The sequence below is a fragment of the Heloderma suspectum genome, chromosome 3, assembly GCF_057233095.1.
Source record: "Heloderma suspectum isolate Gila_16-S chromosome 3, 16-S_ref, whole genome shotgun sequence".
Lineage (NCBI taxonomy): Eukaryota > Metazoa > Chordata > Lepidosauria > Squamata > Helodermatidae > Heloderma > Heloderma suspectum.
In genome coordinates, this window is record NC_139460.1 from 73,649,308 (window position 1) to 73,664,724 (window position 15,417).

Here is a 15,417-nt window from a genome sequence, read left to right on the forward strand (position 1 = left end):
AAGCTAAGCAAGCTGAACAAAAGACAAAACCCTATGCAAGGGAGATTGCCTTTATAGCAGAGCAGACACCTACAGCACCTGTTCAAAATCCCCATTGTCTTTAAACAGTAGAAGCTTAGCTTCTCCCTGTGGCAGAAGCTGGCTAAAAGATTCTACTGTATTGGTTTCCACAGACATGACCCACTTTCTCATTCCCTAGTTTGTTTACTTTCCGCCTGACACATCTCACAGGCATATTTTTTTCATACCTTTTAGCACATTCCACATCTTAGTGCATTTTCCTGCATGCATGAGTTACAAATCCAGCACTTAGAACCTCATTGTGTCAAATTTCTCATTCACCTCTCTTGAATCAAAGGCACAGTTACCCCATTTTATCAGTCGATTTTCTATCTAAAAAGTTCAACATGAGGCAAAAACTGTAGCACTCAAAATCTGCTGGTGCCTCCTAGAGATTTACCAGTGTGGCTGATTCCCTCCACTCTATCTTTCTCTCTATAGCTTACATGTATTAACTATGTTTCCCTAAACTGGCAAAGAAAATTTGTTTTATTACAACCATATCCATCATTTCCTTCCTCCCCTATAATGGTTATCAAATAATTTTTAAAGCCCGTAAGCAGCACACTAGATTTCGAGCCTAAAATCCAAGTGTCCTCTTCTCCGTGGTCTCTGCCAAGTCAGGATGGAAAGAAATCCAAAGAAATGACAGTGAAACACAACACTTTAACTTACCATCAACTTGAAAATGGACAAATCCAAACAGCAGGAATGGCGTCAGCAGCCCCATTTTAACATATTCAAAGGCAATCCAATTCCAGGGAGAGTCAAAAAGAAGGGGGGGGGAGGAGGAGTACCAAAAGCCGAAAAGTTGAGATATGCCCAGGACCTAAGGAAATGTGGAGGAAGACTCCAAAGCAGCAGAGGGGAAAGGGCTTGAATGGGACACTTCGAGCTCCATGCAGATTAGCAGCGTGAGGGGGAGGGGAAAAGGGGGGTTCCTCCGCTCCTGGCTCCGCACGCCGGCTCCGCTTCCGAAATTCCCACCAATCCAGCGGAGGCAAAGGAACTGTTCAAGTGTGGCTAAGCCTCTCCATTGCGATCCAAAGCCGAGGGAATTCTTCGGCAGAGAAGAGAGACCTTGAAAGCGGATTTGCTCCCTAGAAAGTGTCCCCCCTCCCTCAAAGTTCTCGGCGCTCGGAGGAAACGGCGGGGAAGGAGGAAGGGAAATCATGGGCTTGGCTCAACTCTTCTGCTTTTCATTTTCTGGCTCTCCCTTTCTCCCTTTCCCAAATCGCTTCAAGCTGGAGAGTAGCTTCCCTTAACTTCCGTAAGAGGGACGCCCGAGCAACATCTTGCGACGCTTGGCGCGCTGCTCGCTCGCTCGCTCTCGCTCTCCCTCGCGCGCGCACCCCTCGACAACCGACCCCAGCGATGCCCCCCCCCCCCTCAGTGCGGGGAGACTCTGCTGGAGGAGAGTGAACTCGCAGCGTACCGCCGGGGCTGGACGGGGGCCAGTGGCGGACACGGTGGCCGCCGCTGAGGCGTCCGCCGCTGCCGTGTAGTTGTGAAGGGGGGAAGCGCTCCCGCCGGGGAAGTGGAGCCCAGCGAGGCGGGAAGCGTCAGGCGCTGCGGGGCGGGCGGCTGGCTGGCTGGGTGTGTGTGTGAGAGAGAAGGAGGGAGCGAGAGCGGCACCCTCCTGCCGCAGCTTGCCCAGGCGGCCTCTCCCCAGCCCCCGGCTCGTCCTCTCCCCCTCACTGCTGTTGCTGGAACAGACACGGGGGAGGAAGCGGGGGGAAGCAATTTCCCTTCCAGTCAGAAAGGGAAGCGCTGGGGTGCGCGTTAAACGACTGTAAAACACCACACCCACGCTCATGGTCTCCTCTGGGGCCGCGGCGGGACTCAGGGAAACAACATGAGACAGCTGAAGGACTGAAAAAGAGGACGGGGGGAGCATCATCCCGCCGCCCAGCCTCTTCTTCTCTCAAGCCTGTTTCCTCTCCACCGTTGGCTATAGGTAACATTAACATGATTGCTTCTCGTTTAATGGGCAGGTAATTTTCTCGCTGAGCGATTTCATGGAAGTCTCTTCCCTAATTATTCAGTCTTACTCGCCTCTTTTCCCTCACAGGGAGCCTTTTGAAAGACGACCACAGTTTTAACCTCTTCCCATTTCACTTGTGATCAAGACATGATTTCTTAAAAGGCAGAGGTCAATCTTAGCTCTGGAAGAAAACCCTATCGCCCAATTCTAGATGTGTGGTGATGACAGCCAGCTAATAGTAGGGAGGAGAATGCATTCTGTGCATGTTCAAAGTCCCCTTCTACTTGAATACTTCACATTTTTCAGGACCGGCAATCTGATGTTATGAATATTTACTCAGGAATAAGTTCCACTGAGTAGAGGGGGTTCCACTGAGTGCAGGGAGACTTGTTCCAAAGGAAGTGTGCAAATAAATGCAGTTTTTCAGTTAGGTTCCAGAATCCTGCCTCAGAATGAAATATGATAGAGGTACATAATAAGGACCATTTTGCACAGCTATCTTGTGTAAATATGCCACATTGTGACTGCCTGAAAAGGGTATGTATTTGCAGATGCCATATACAAGATTTGAGGCAACAATTCTATACATGCTTACTAGGGAATATGTCTCACTTAACTGAGATGTATTTGATACACACACATACATGTATACATAGAGAACGTTTTGAAATTTCCCATAGTACCACAAAATACATCATCCTGGAATTCCATAGGTGTCATTGTGGCAAGACCACCAAGGCCAAATGAAACATAATGTCTTGCAATCTCTATGACCCAGGATGACCATCCTATACCACACTGCCTATTGAGTTTATGCAGAGATCTTGTTCAGAGAAAACAGCATGCCCCCAAGCCAGGTTAAAATCTGCATGTTCTCAAGAACATAAGTCAGGCAGAATTCTGTTTTCTGTGTGTGGGAGAGCAGTCATGTGACCAACTCAGAATGGTTGAGTTGGTCATTCTGAACAGCCACTATGAACAATAGTAGTCATATACAGTAGTAGCATGCCAAAATCTGAATCCTGTAAATGGCAATGGCAGCATGGAACCGTCCAGCCATGGCCAGATAAGCTGTTTTGAATCTTCCCAAGGAACTTTCATGCACCCAGCTATTGTGATTGTTATCCCATGAGAATTACCCACTTGGGAATACATTGCTTTAAATACAGTGGGTCTTACTTCTGACAAAACATGTATAGGTTTGCAGAATGTGTAAATTAGCTTTAGTAAATCTGGATTAAATTTGTTGTTGTTGTTGTTCAGTCGTGTCCGACTCTTCGTGACCCCATGGACCATAGCACGCCAGGCCTTCCTGTCCTGCACTCTCTCCCGGAGCGTGCTCAAACCTGTTATTTTTGTTTTACTTTTCTGTCCCTCCACCCATTTAGTCTGAATAATGTATCTAATACAAATAAAAGTATACCATGTCAGTATTTTATAAACAACTCAGTATTCTTCATTTTAAATCTACTGAGTTCTCTAAACTTTTAAACAGACTTCTGTTCAAACTCTTGCAATGTGTGTGACCCTGGGATAGGGAAAAGTTTAAATGGTGTCACATGGGACTCACATGTACAGCAATGGGAGAAGAAAAATATTCTGCGCATGGAGATCTTGTGTGGGAGGGAAATCATAAAAGAGAAAAAAGCAAGATAACGGAAAGGCAAATTCAACTGCAAAAAGATGTAGAACTAAATCTACCCCACCTGGAACTAAGATGTTCAGGTAAAGACATTGCTGCATCAAAGGTGTGTGTTTGCATACTTCCAATGTCTTTAGTGTAAAAAGTGTCGTTGAGACCATGTGTGATCACAGAATTGCTAGTAGCTATTTGATGTTAGCACTGATGTTTAGACAGTGGGTTACAGAATACACACAGGTCTGTAAGCCAACCAAGCAGTGTTAGATGGTGAACCTTTAGTTCCCCCTACTGGAATGTAAGGAGCAATGGCTCTTCTATGTTTCTTATATATTTCATCTTTTGTTTTCTGTTAGAAACCTTTGTTCTAAAGTTGAACTGAGAACTATCCAGTCTTTATTTTCTTTCTTTTACAGATGCACATACAAGCACACACAGTCTAAGAAAAATAAGGTAAGTGGGAGTGCACTGAATAATGAACATACTAGTAAACATATAGAAGTAAAACTGACACTTCTTCTGAATTTTAAAACATGTTACTATTGTCTGAAGTTGAAACATACACATTTTCACTCATTCAATTATACTAAATATCATTCTACAGCCCACTCCAATGTATAGTTCCTTAAAACTAAAGTTAAATGGGAATTACTCCCATGTAAATTTACGTTTAGTAAATCTAGACTTTTAAAATTAGGGCCATTCCTGAGCAGGGATAGCTTGACCACTGTGATCCATTCACTGGTAACCTCAAAACTGGTTTACTAAAATGTGGTTTATGTGGAGCTTCCCTTAAGGTTGGTCCAGAAGCTGCAGCTGGTGCAGAATGCCGCAGCCAGGTTGGTAATGGGAGCACCAGCATGTAACACCTATGCTAAGGGAACTGCACTGGCTGTCTATACGCTGCTGAGCCAGGCTTAAGATTCTGGTACTTGTTTACAAAGCCCTAAACAACTCAGGACCAGGATACTTAAGACATGTCCTGATCCCCTACTGGCCTGCTCCGTTGCTGAGGTCATCAGGAGATACCGTCCTGGTGATGCCAAAGATTTCAATGGTTTGATCCACCATGGCTCAGAATAGGGCCTTTGGTGTCATAGCACCCACTCTTTGGAATTCCCTACCACTACAAATTAGGCAAGAAACAACCCTGTGGAGGCAGGGTTCTGCCCTACTAAAAACATACCTTTACCAACAGCATTCCCAGGAAGGCAATCTTGCCCTCTGTATGAAGACTTTTTTTTTTGTACATCACTTAGAAATTTGTTTAATATAAGCAATTTATAAATGTTGGTAAATAAATAAATAAATAAAATTGTGGAATAAACATTTTGGCTGAATTATTTTGGTTGAGCATGTCTTTTGTGTCTTGCTACATATATATAGTACTTTTGAGAAATTGTAAATTTAAATTAAAATGTCAATGTATTCTATTTGTTCAGAACAACATACAATAAGATTGCAGTCCTGTATGTCGTTTCCTGGGAGTAAGATTATTTGAACTGATTGGGACTTACTTCTGAGTAGACATTCATAGAATTGCACTCTATGTTATCTTTTATACAAATTACCTAAATATCTAGAATATTAAAAAATATGATTAATATCAATATTGGGACTGAACAGAGATAGTCAGAATGCTCTAGAAGTATCATTGTTCCTCCAATACTACCACTGTGTTCTTTTCACATCAGTTATATTTCATATTCGTTGGTCTTTACATTGGATGTCTTTCCTCACTTACTGAAGTAAGAATGCACATGCAGTTTCTACAATAATTCATTTAAATGATATGCACTAGGTGCAAATTAAAGGTTCAGGGGTAATGCAAGTAGTTTTAAAAGGTTTTGAAAATAGTTTACATTAACAACACAAAAACCATGGAAAGTGGCATTGTAGATGTATTTACAATATCATTCTTAAAGAACTTTGTTTCCTTCTCTAAACAAGCTAGTTACTGTTTGCATAGCTATATGACAGCTCCAAGCCCCTTTTATGTAAATCAAGAAACAATAGTATTCTGTATTCACAATATGCCCCTCAGATAAAAATATTTCTAATACATCTAAAAGACTATTTCATATAGGAGGCTGTAATTAAAGATAATGAGGGTAAAGTGATCAAAATAGCCCTCTTTGTGTTCATTCTGAATTGGCAATACTGGAAAACCATAAATCACCCATCTGACAGAAATATGCATAACAGGACGTGAAATATTAAACAATATTCCTCTTACATTGTAGACATTTCAAGGACTCCGTGCAGGTAAAAAACATTGCTTATTTATTAAAGTGAATTGTATTTTAATATTCATGAAGTGAAATAGTAGTTTTGAACTTATGTTAAAAGTACCCAGTATATTTTATGCTGAGGAACACAAAAGCTTTGATCCACACATGGGATATCAATGTGCATTGCACAGCCTTTGCAATCCAGGACAGTTATATTTCTCTATGGAGGGAATGGAACGCTCCTTACAAGCATGTGAACTATGAGCACATCAGAGGCCCGTGTGCAAAGAGTTGCTAGATTGGAATGAAAGGCTGTAGTTTCCTAGTCATTTATCTGTAATAGTCCCACTGTCGTTTATATGGCCATACCTGATTATGTTTCCTTGAAAGTCAGTCACATTTACCTGAATTGGACTTGCTTCAAACTATGAGTAACTGAAATTGGTGGGACTGCCTATATGTGACTTCCCAGCCTGGATGTTCTTGCATCTAATCCAGGATGTAAAGAAATTAGGTATTTGTGACTGAAGAGACTCTACACACGCTCAGCTAAATTCTCTATCATTTTTACTTCATATGTCCCATGATTGGGTGCTGATATGAAAACAGGTTCCTATTTATATATTTAATATTCCACCTTTACTCCACAGAGCTCAAAGTAGAATACATGCTTTTCTCCATTTTATCTTCACGATAACTTGAGAGAAAGTAGCTGGCCTAATATCACTCAGTAAACTTCATGGCTCTTACTTCAGTTGTGAAGCACACAACTAGCATTCCTCTTTGCCCCACAACCCCCTGCCATCCCATGCTTTACAACTGAACTGCCTCTACATTCCTCTATATGATATGTTATAGCAAGACTAAACAAACCTGTTTATCAACCCTGATTTTTTTTTAAAGGAATACAGTGAGGATATGCAGTTTTGTGTTTTAAGCTCATTTAAATTATAGTACCATCATAGAATCATAGGGTTGGAAAGGGCCTACAAGACCACTGAGGCCAACCCCCTGCTCAGTGCAGGAAGCCTGATTCCCAGGCGGTCTCCCATCCAAGTACTAACCAGGACTGACCCTGCTTAGCTGCCGAGATCAGATGACTACAGGAATAAAATGGAGTCTCATTTGGCTGCCCTGACACTAAATACATTTACTTAGGAATAAGCATCATTTTGTTCTAGAAAAGGATAATATATATTAAAACTAAAAATTATAAAATGAGTATCCCTAACTATGTACATGCCTAGCCAACTGCCCTGTGAATTCAGTGTTGTTGTTTTTAATAAGAAGGATGTTGTGTCGAACAGCATCAGCCCTAGCATACCCAAACCAGTCCAGATGGCAATGCAGGACCTGTTTGTCACTGCCCCATCACCTACTGATTTGGGGGTCATCATTTAGCCCCCCACCCCAGGCTATGAGGCCCTGGACATTGGCCCTGAGGTCCAGTCCTAGCTGCACCACTGTAAGGTCTTAAAAAAAACCCCAACTAAACAAAGTTCTCACCCATTTACACCAGCCAAATTCAATACATACAGTTATTCCCAATATGCAGAGGACCATGTTGTACCCGCCAGCCATGTAGCTGTTAAAGATGGGTAACCTATCAGAAAAAAGAGGTGACGACCCAAATGAGCCACCACAAACATGGCTGAATACTAAGGGATTCAAACCCTGACTTTTAAGAGCTAAGCACTCTGTCTGGAGGTATGAATCTATCTGTTTCGCTTTCTCCCACAGTAAATATTTTTTTTTAAATCTCAAAATCTTTTAAAATCTTTCTGCCCTGCTTTTGAAAAAAATGTACTGTACATTCTTGTCAAAAAATGAACTGGACAAAATACTCACTCCTCCCTACCAATAAATAAGGGTAAGCATACACATGAGGATACACAGAAGTACTGGCTTCAGTTTTGTGAAATTATGTATTTTGCTTGGCCTATGTAGCAACAATTAGCAGTCAGACTGGTCACTGATATTTTCGTAACTATGACTACTCAGTCCTCCCATTTTAAGGTTCCTCAGTAGTAATAATGTATTATCTAAGTGTTATTCCATGAAGTTCTTGATTTACGGAGATGTCAGCTCATATGAATTTGTCCTATCAGTGTAGTTGCAGTTCTAACAGCATTAAAGCTGCTTTTCTGGCTCTAGTAGTGGACTGTAATGTTTCCATCATGCCATGTTTTCCCCCCCAATATGATGCTGTCAACACTATTGTCATCAGTTATACATATCCGTGGATTATTAACAATATTATTTGTAGGATTTCTATATTAGTTTTGTCTGAGAATGGCCTTGTCTCACTTCAGCAATAGAATTACATTTTGCATTGTCTCTAGAAATGCTTTCAAATTAGAATCGATGTGTTGGCCATACAATTTTTCACTGCCAATCTAATTCAGTTTTCAGTCTAAATTTTTATATGGTTTTATGATTTATGTTTTTAAAAACTGGTACTAAAAACAATTGAAGCAAAAGTAATAATACTATATTGTGAGTTTGAACCATTTTTCATTCAGGATACACTAGTTATTTTCTTACCTTTGGAGGCGAGGAAGATATGTGACGGATCAGGCTGCTATATGTATGTATATTTAAGGCATTTGGCATGTCTTTTTTAGTTACAACCTATACATAGTCAAGATAAGGTTTCCTGAAGTGAAGGGAGGAGTGGAATAATGAGTTCTTGAATGCATTGGATCTACCTGCAGTTGTAGATAAAGCGGAGAAGGTGTGTGTGTGTGTGTGTGTGTGTGTGTGAGAGAGAGAGAGAGAGAGAGAGATTGGAGCTGAGTGAGTGGAAAACAAATGTCCCAGTGGTATAGTAAGAGCTAGGTGACTATACCCAGAATGGTTTTTAAGCTAGATGAGAAAGCACAAAATCTATTTAGTTAGAAGGCAAGGTATAATTTAAATTAGAAATATTCTTGTATAGCATTTTAACAAGGGAGTCGCATGCTCCTTGTAACCAGCCCTAGTCAATTGTCTGGCCATAGCGTTCTGGACCATCTGACATTTCAAAACACTTTTCAAAGACAGCCCCATAGAGATTGATTGCAGTAGTCCAAATGGGAAGTAACTAAGACACATGTCATCGTGGCCAGATCCAACATCTCCATGACTGGGTTATTCTTAAGGTAATTTAGCTGGTCTATGGCTGATAAGGAAGTTGAAACCATATTGCCTAGGTCCACATCCAATACTCAATTTACTACCAGACCTTATTGGTTCTCAAGACTGGTTCTCAGTCCATTTACACTTTTTACAGAGAGGTAAAAATACATGAGGCCCTCATGAAGTCTGAAGGGTATGCATGTGTAAACATTGGTGCATACTGACTTTAAATACTTAGAAGTAAGGGCTGGGAAAGGTATGGTTTCCTCCTTAAAAGGGGAAATCAGGCTCCAAAGACACACATTCTATTTATACATGTGCATGTCCTTGACTTGAAGCATGTATATTTATACATAGTTATCAGAACTGGTGTACAAAATATAATGTGAGAGATGGCCTTGAGTTAAGAACTAGTTCAAAACTTTCAGACAAAAAATTTATTCTGACAACATATTATGAAAAGTAATTGGTGAGCCCAGCACAGCCAGTGAGAATATGGTCTCAGTGACAGTCTTCCAGTAAAATAGATGCACACAGCTTGTGGGAAAGCCTGTAATGCCATGCATTCAGAGCACCTGACTTGGGGGGGGGGTGTTTTTTTAAAGGAACTGTAATCAGCCAGGTGGAGCAATCCAGTAAATTAAATCAACATTAAGATGAATAAAGCTACACTGACTGCTGAAGGGAGATGTGACTTTTAGCTATTTAAAAGTAAATGTATAAATTATACCTGCTTAATTTCACAAATGGAAAAATGCCCCTTTGTTAATTACTGTTAAAATTAAAGAAACAAACTCTAGAAATAACCAGGATGCTTATCACAATGTTGACATAGAAAGTGGGACTATATATGTATTTAAAACTGTATGTCAATGTTTTATACTTCTAGGTCGGAGAACCCTGAAGCGCTTTTACAATTATGTACTCAATTTTATTGCTAGTCCTAAAAGAAAAAGAAGAGATATGTATTAAAAGCAATGAAAAAGACACTCCAATAAATGCCTGGATGTATATACATGTCATTCTTTAAAGACATATTGTTGTTGTTGTTTAGTCGTTCAGTCATGTCCGACTCTTCGTGACCCCATGGACCATAGCACGCCAGGCCTTCCTGTCCTGCGCTCTCTCCCGGAGTGTGCTCAAGTTCATATTCATTGCATTGGTGATGCTATTTAGCCATCTCATCCTCTGCCGTCCCCTTCTCCTTTTGCCTTCAGTCTTTCCCAGCATCAGGGTCCTTTCCAGAGAGTTTTCTCTTCGCATTAGGTGGCCAAAATATTTGAGCTTCAGCTTCAGTATCTGTCCTTCCAATGAGCACTCTGGGTTGATTTTCTTTAGGATTGACTGATTTGACCTCCTTGCAGTCCAGGGGACTCGTAAGAGTCTTCTCCAGCACCACAGTTTGAAAGCATCAATTCTTCGGCACTTAGCCTTCCTTATAGTCCAGCTCTCACAGCCATACATTACTACTGGAAAAACCATAACTTTGATTAGACGGACCTTTGTCGGCAAGGTGATGTCTCTGCTTCTTACTATGCTGTCTAGGTTTGCCATAGCTTTCCTCCAAAGGAGCAAGCATCTTTTAATTTCATGGCTACAGTCACCGTCTGCGGTGATCTTGGAGCCCAAGAAAATAAAATCTGTCACAGCTTCCATTTCTTCCCCTTATATATGCCAGGAAGTGATGGGGCCAGATGCCATGATCTTCGTTTTTTTAATGTTCAGTTTCAAACCAGCTTTTGCACTCTCCTCTTTCACCCTCAACAAGAGGCTCTTTAGATCCTCTTCACTTTCTGCCATTAGGGTGGTATCATCTGCGTATCGGAGGTTGTTGATAATTCTCCCGGCAATCTTAATTCCGACCTGTGATTCATCCAACCCGGCATTTCTCATGAAGTACTCTGCTTATAAGTTAAACAAGCAGGGTGACAATATGCAGCCTTGTCATACTCCTTGCCCAATTTTGAACCAATCGGTTGTTCCATGTCTGGTTCTTACTGTTGCTTCTTGACCCTCGTACAGGTTTCTCAGGAGACAGGTAAGGTGGTCTGGTACTCCCATCACTTTAAGAATTTGCCACAGTTTGTTGTGATCCACACAATCAAAGGCTTTAGCGTAGTCAATGAAGCAGAAATAGACGTTTTTCTGGAATTCTCTTGCTTTCTCCATGATGCAGCGAATGTTGGCGATTTGATCTCTAGTTCCTCTGCCTCTTCAAAACCCAGCTTGTACTTCCGGTAGTTCTCGGTTCGCATACTGCTGAAGCCTAGCTTGTAGGATTTTGAGCATCACCTTGCTGGCATGTGAAATGAGTGCAATTGTGCGGTAGTTTGAACACTCTTTGGCATTGCCCTTCTTTGGAATTGGAATGTATACTGACGTTTTCCAGTCTTGCGGCCACTGTTGAGTGTTCCAAATTTGTTGGCATATTGAGTGTAGCACTTTAACAGCATAATCTTTTAGGATTTTAAATAGCTCAGCTGGAATACTGTCATCTCTGCTAGCTTTGTTGTTACTAATGCTTCCTAAGGCCCACTTGACTTCACTCTCGAGAATGTGCAGCTCAAGTTCAGTGACCGCACTATCATGGCTATCAGGGACATTAAGATCTTTCCTGTATAGTTCTTCTGTGTATTCTTTCCACCTCTTCTTAATCTCATCTGCTTCTGTTAGGTCCCTGCCTTCTTTGTCCTTTATCATGCCTGTCTTTGCACAAAACGTTCCCTTGAGATTTCCGATTTTCTTGAAGAGATCTCTAGTCTTTCCCATTCTGTTGTTTTCCTCAATTTCTTTGCATTGTTCATTTAAGAAGGCCTTCTTGTCTCTCCTTGCTATTCTCTGGAACTCTGCATTCAGTTGGGTATATCTTCCCCTTTCTCCCTTGCTTTTTGCTTCCCTTCTTTCCTCAGCTACTTGTAAAGCCTCATCAGACAGCCACTTGGCTTTCTTGCATTTCTTTTTCTTTGGGATGGATTGAGTTGCTGCCTCCTGAACAATGTTACAGACCTCCGTCCATAGTTCCTCAGGCACTCTGTCTATCAGGTCTAATCCCTTAAATCTATTCCTCACCTCCACTGTATATTCATCAGGGATATGATTGAGGTCATACCTGAATGGTTTAGTGGTTTTCCCTATGTTCTTCAATTTAAGCCGAAATTTTGCAACAAGAAGCTCCTGATCTGAGCCACAGTCAGCTCCAGGTCTTGTTTTTACTGACTGTATAGAGCTTCTCCATCTTTGGCTGCAAAGGACATAATCAATCTGATTTCGATATTGACCATCTGGTGATGTCCATGTGTAGAGTCGTCTCTTGTGGTGTTGGAAAAGAGTGTTTGCTATGATCAACGTGTTCTCTTGGCAAAACTCTATTAGCTTTTGTCCTGCTTGTACACCAAGGCCAAATTTTAAAAAATAAAAATGCTGATTATTTTCCATTACCTTCTTCCTCTCACCAAAAAAAGGAACCTCATGACAAAATGTACTTGGCAACCCTGAAGAAGGCTTTTTTTGCCTACTGTGGTCTTAAATATTATTTGAAAAGTTCTGTATTTGAATGAAGCAAAAAAAACCTGTTATCTGACTTTTCCCCTACTACAGTAGTTCAAAGTTCTTGCTCTCTGTACTTGCATATGTGATTAAGGCTGTAATCCTGTATTCACCTGGGAAGTAAGTCCAGATCTAGTGGGTCTGTATAGAATTGTATTTTTAATCACACTTGCAGATACAGAGAACACCAATTTAGTCTCCCACCCTTTTCAATTACATTTAAAGACCTACACATATACTTTTGATTCTTAATTTGTAAGAGTGGAATAACGTTTAGAATAATCTATGATATACTTTTAAACATTAATAAATAATACACATTTATAGAAAAAATGTTGCTTTTTAAAAGGTCATATGATTTCTTGATTATAATTACAAAAACAATAAGACAAAACTAAGATAAAGAGTTGAGAGTGTATTCACTATACACTTGAACCTGTCTGCAAACTTGAACTGACATACCACCAAGACTAATGGAGGGCAAGTGGCTGGGGCCTTAATTTTTTTCTCCCTGTTAGCCCAGTCATTCACTACTTCATCCATCTTCTCATACTGTCTTCAAGTACTGCTACATAGGGTACTTTGTTAGCTTTCCAGTTGGGTGAGAGAAACAGATAGTAGTGAGCAGGAGAGGCGACAGCACTAGCAAATGATAGAAGCAGCCATGTTGAAGTGCTTCTGAAATATCTGAGTCACTGGGCCAATTCAGTTTCGAAGGCAGGTATTTCAGTTTTGACATATGAAAAACATATGTGACTGCCTTCATCTGATTAATTCTGATTAATTAATTTCTCAATTTCAAAGGTGTATATATTCATTTATTTTTAAATTACATTTATATCCCACCTTTTCCCCCCTTGCAAGGACCCCCAAGGCAGCTTACATGGTACTCCTTCTCTCCATCTTATCCTCACAAGAACCCTATGAGGTAGGATAGGGTGAGAATCAGTGACTGGCCCAAAGTCATTGAGGGCGCAATCCTGGGGATAGGCAATTGCCTATCCAATGCAGGGCAGGAGAAGCAGGGAGGGGATCATTCCCTCCGTGCTACTCCTGCCCTGTATTTGTGACTAGACAGCCAATTCTGGCTGTCCAGTTGTGGGAAAGCAGAGTTGGAGAGGAGGCTGCCAGATGACACATAGGATGTGTCGTACCGGCATTTCCGCCTTCCCCGCCCCGGAACACCCCATTTTTGCCACTCTGCACTCCTCTTCGGAGCACAGAGTGCAAGGCTGTTCCATGCAGCCTGCGAAGCAGCACAGAAGTGGTGGGGAGGTCGGTACCCAGAAAACCAGATATCCTATGGCCATCTAGCCGCTGACTAGTGGCCATAGGATTGCTCCCTGAGTGAGCTTCATGACCAAGTATGGAGTAGAACCTGGAACTCCTGGGTCCCAGTCCAACATTCTAACCACTACACCACACTGGCTGTCCAGTTGAAATATGTATTAAAATGATCAATAGGTGCTACATTTAGGTCAGTGAGCAGTTACCCTAACATTTATTAGTGAACAGTTACCTTATTAGTAACTGTGTTAGAAAATAACACTGACAGCAATCCTATGTCCACCACGCAGCATGGTGGGGAGCCTCCAGTTTCCTGGCTCCAAGCTCCCATCCCCCTCGTAGCTGGTGCAGAGAAAACCCTGCCAGCTACCTCTCCATACTCAGAAAACAGAGCATGGAGACAAGCAGAAAGGGGTGTTCATGGGGGAGAAAAGGAGTCTGGAGCAGCTGCCTTATGCTGTTTCCTATGGCCGCCCAAGCCTCTTTCCCTCCCCCTCCAAGGTACTCCTGCTAGATGGTGAAATTGTCTAGCAAAAATGCAGGGCAGCTAGAGCACAGAGCCACCACTTTCCTCCCACCCTGTATTGGATACTTGGTAGCCTCTGAGTTCAGAGGCTGCTGACTATCTGGATAGGATTGCTCCCTTAGTAATTTATTTTTCTAGCATACCAACTCAAGAGTGTAGCATCCTCACCTCACTGTCACCACATACTGACGATATTCTGTCACTCCTAGAAATACTTTGATCTTACTCATACCTGGAGTCATCTTTAACTACTCCCTTTTCTTCTACTCACTTCTTGTCTTTGCTGACCTTCACTTCCAGGATATCTCATCCCCTTCAGTTAATTCAGGACATTTCTGCAACATTAACATTTCTCTCTTCTTACAACCTCTTTTAAAGAGTGTATTTGCACCACCAATTTTATTTTGAGGAGAATGAGAAAAGGTGTTCTTCCATGTCCGTCCTCATCTTGGCATATTCTTGTTCTCATTTTTGTACTGCCAATTCACATGCACAATTCACAGCTTAGATATTCAAGTGTGCCCTGTGACTAGACCAACTGGCAGGCTCACGGGGAGGTCTCCAGCCTGCTTCATGAAATTCATCCCATTCCCACCCCAGCCAACAGACACACCGAAGCCTTTCATAAGGCAGAGAGCAGTCATCAGACAGAATATTACAGGGAAAGTTAATATTTATTTAATAAAGAACTTATTTTCACACAAGAAAACATGGAACTAGAAAAAAAAAGAGCAGCTCCATTCCATGATATAGCATAAACTCTACCAGCTTTTCTTGTGACATATCCCAGAAAAAAAGCTGATGACCCTGAACATAGGCTTGGTCTTGTCACTGATTCAGTCTGCTTTATATTTCTAATCCTTTAAACTTTTCACCTTTTCACTATAGACTATGAAGCAGTTCTTGCTTGCTTATTTATTGTATTTGTTACATTTATGTTGTTGTTCAGTCCTTAAGTCTTGTCCAACTCTTCATGACCCTATGGACCATAGCACGCCAGGCCTTTATATCCTGCCTTTAAGACACT

General features: G+C 41.5%; 1 protein-coding gene and 1 long non-coding RNA gene across 3 annotated transcripts in view; one reads left to right on the plus strand and one right to left on the minus strand.

Moving 5' to 3' along the window:
* ROBO2 (roundabout guidance receptor 2) overlaps positions 1-1,296 on the minus strand; it is a 721,099-nt gene extending 719,803 nt beyond the window's left edge. The window contains exon 1 of the mRNA XM_084843509.1: positions 736-1,296. Within this exon, the coding sequence (XP_084699635.1) occupies positions 736-790 (55 nt within the window). The 5' untranslated portion in view covers positions 791-1,296. The remainder of the gene's footprint in view (positions 1-735) is intronic.
* Positions 1,049-15,417, plus strand: part of LOC146349797 (uncharacterized) — a 51,952-nt gene continuing 37,583 nt past the window's right edge. Inside the window, exons 1-3 of one of the 2 annotated variants that reach the window (XR_014789085.1) lie at positions 1,049-2,017; positions 4,100-4,136; positions 5,927-5,948. This is a non-coding gene — a long non-coding RNA (uncharacterized LOC146349797). The remainder of the gene's footprint in view (positions 2,018-4,099; positions 4,137-5,926; positions 5,949-15,417) is intronic. The other variant, XR_014789086.1, reaches the window with a different exon arrangement.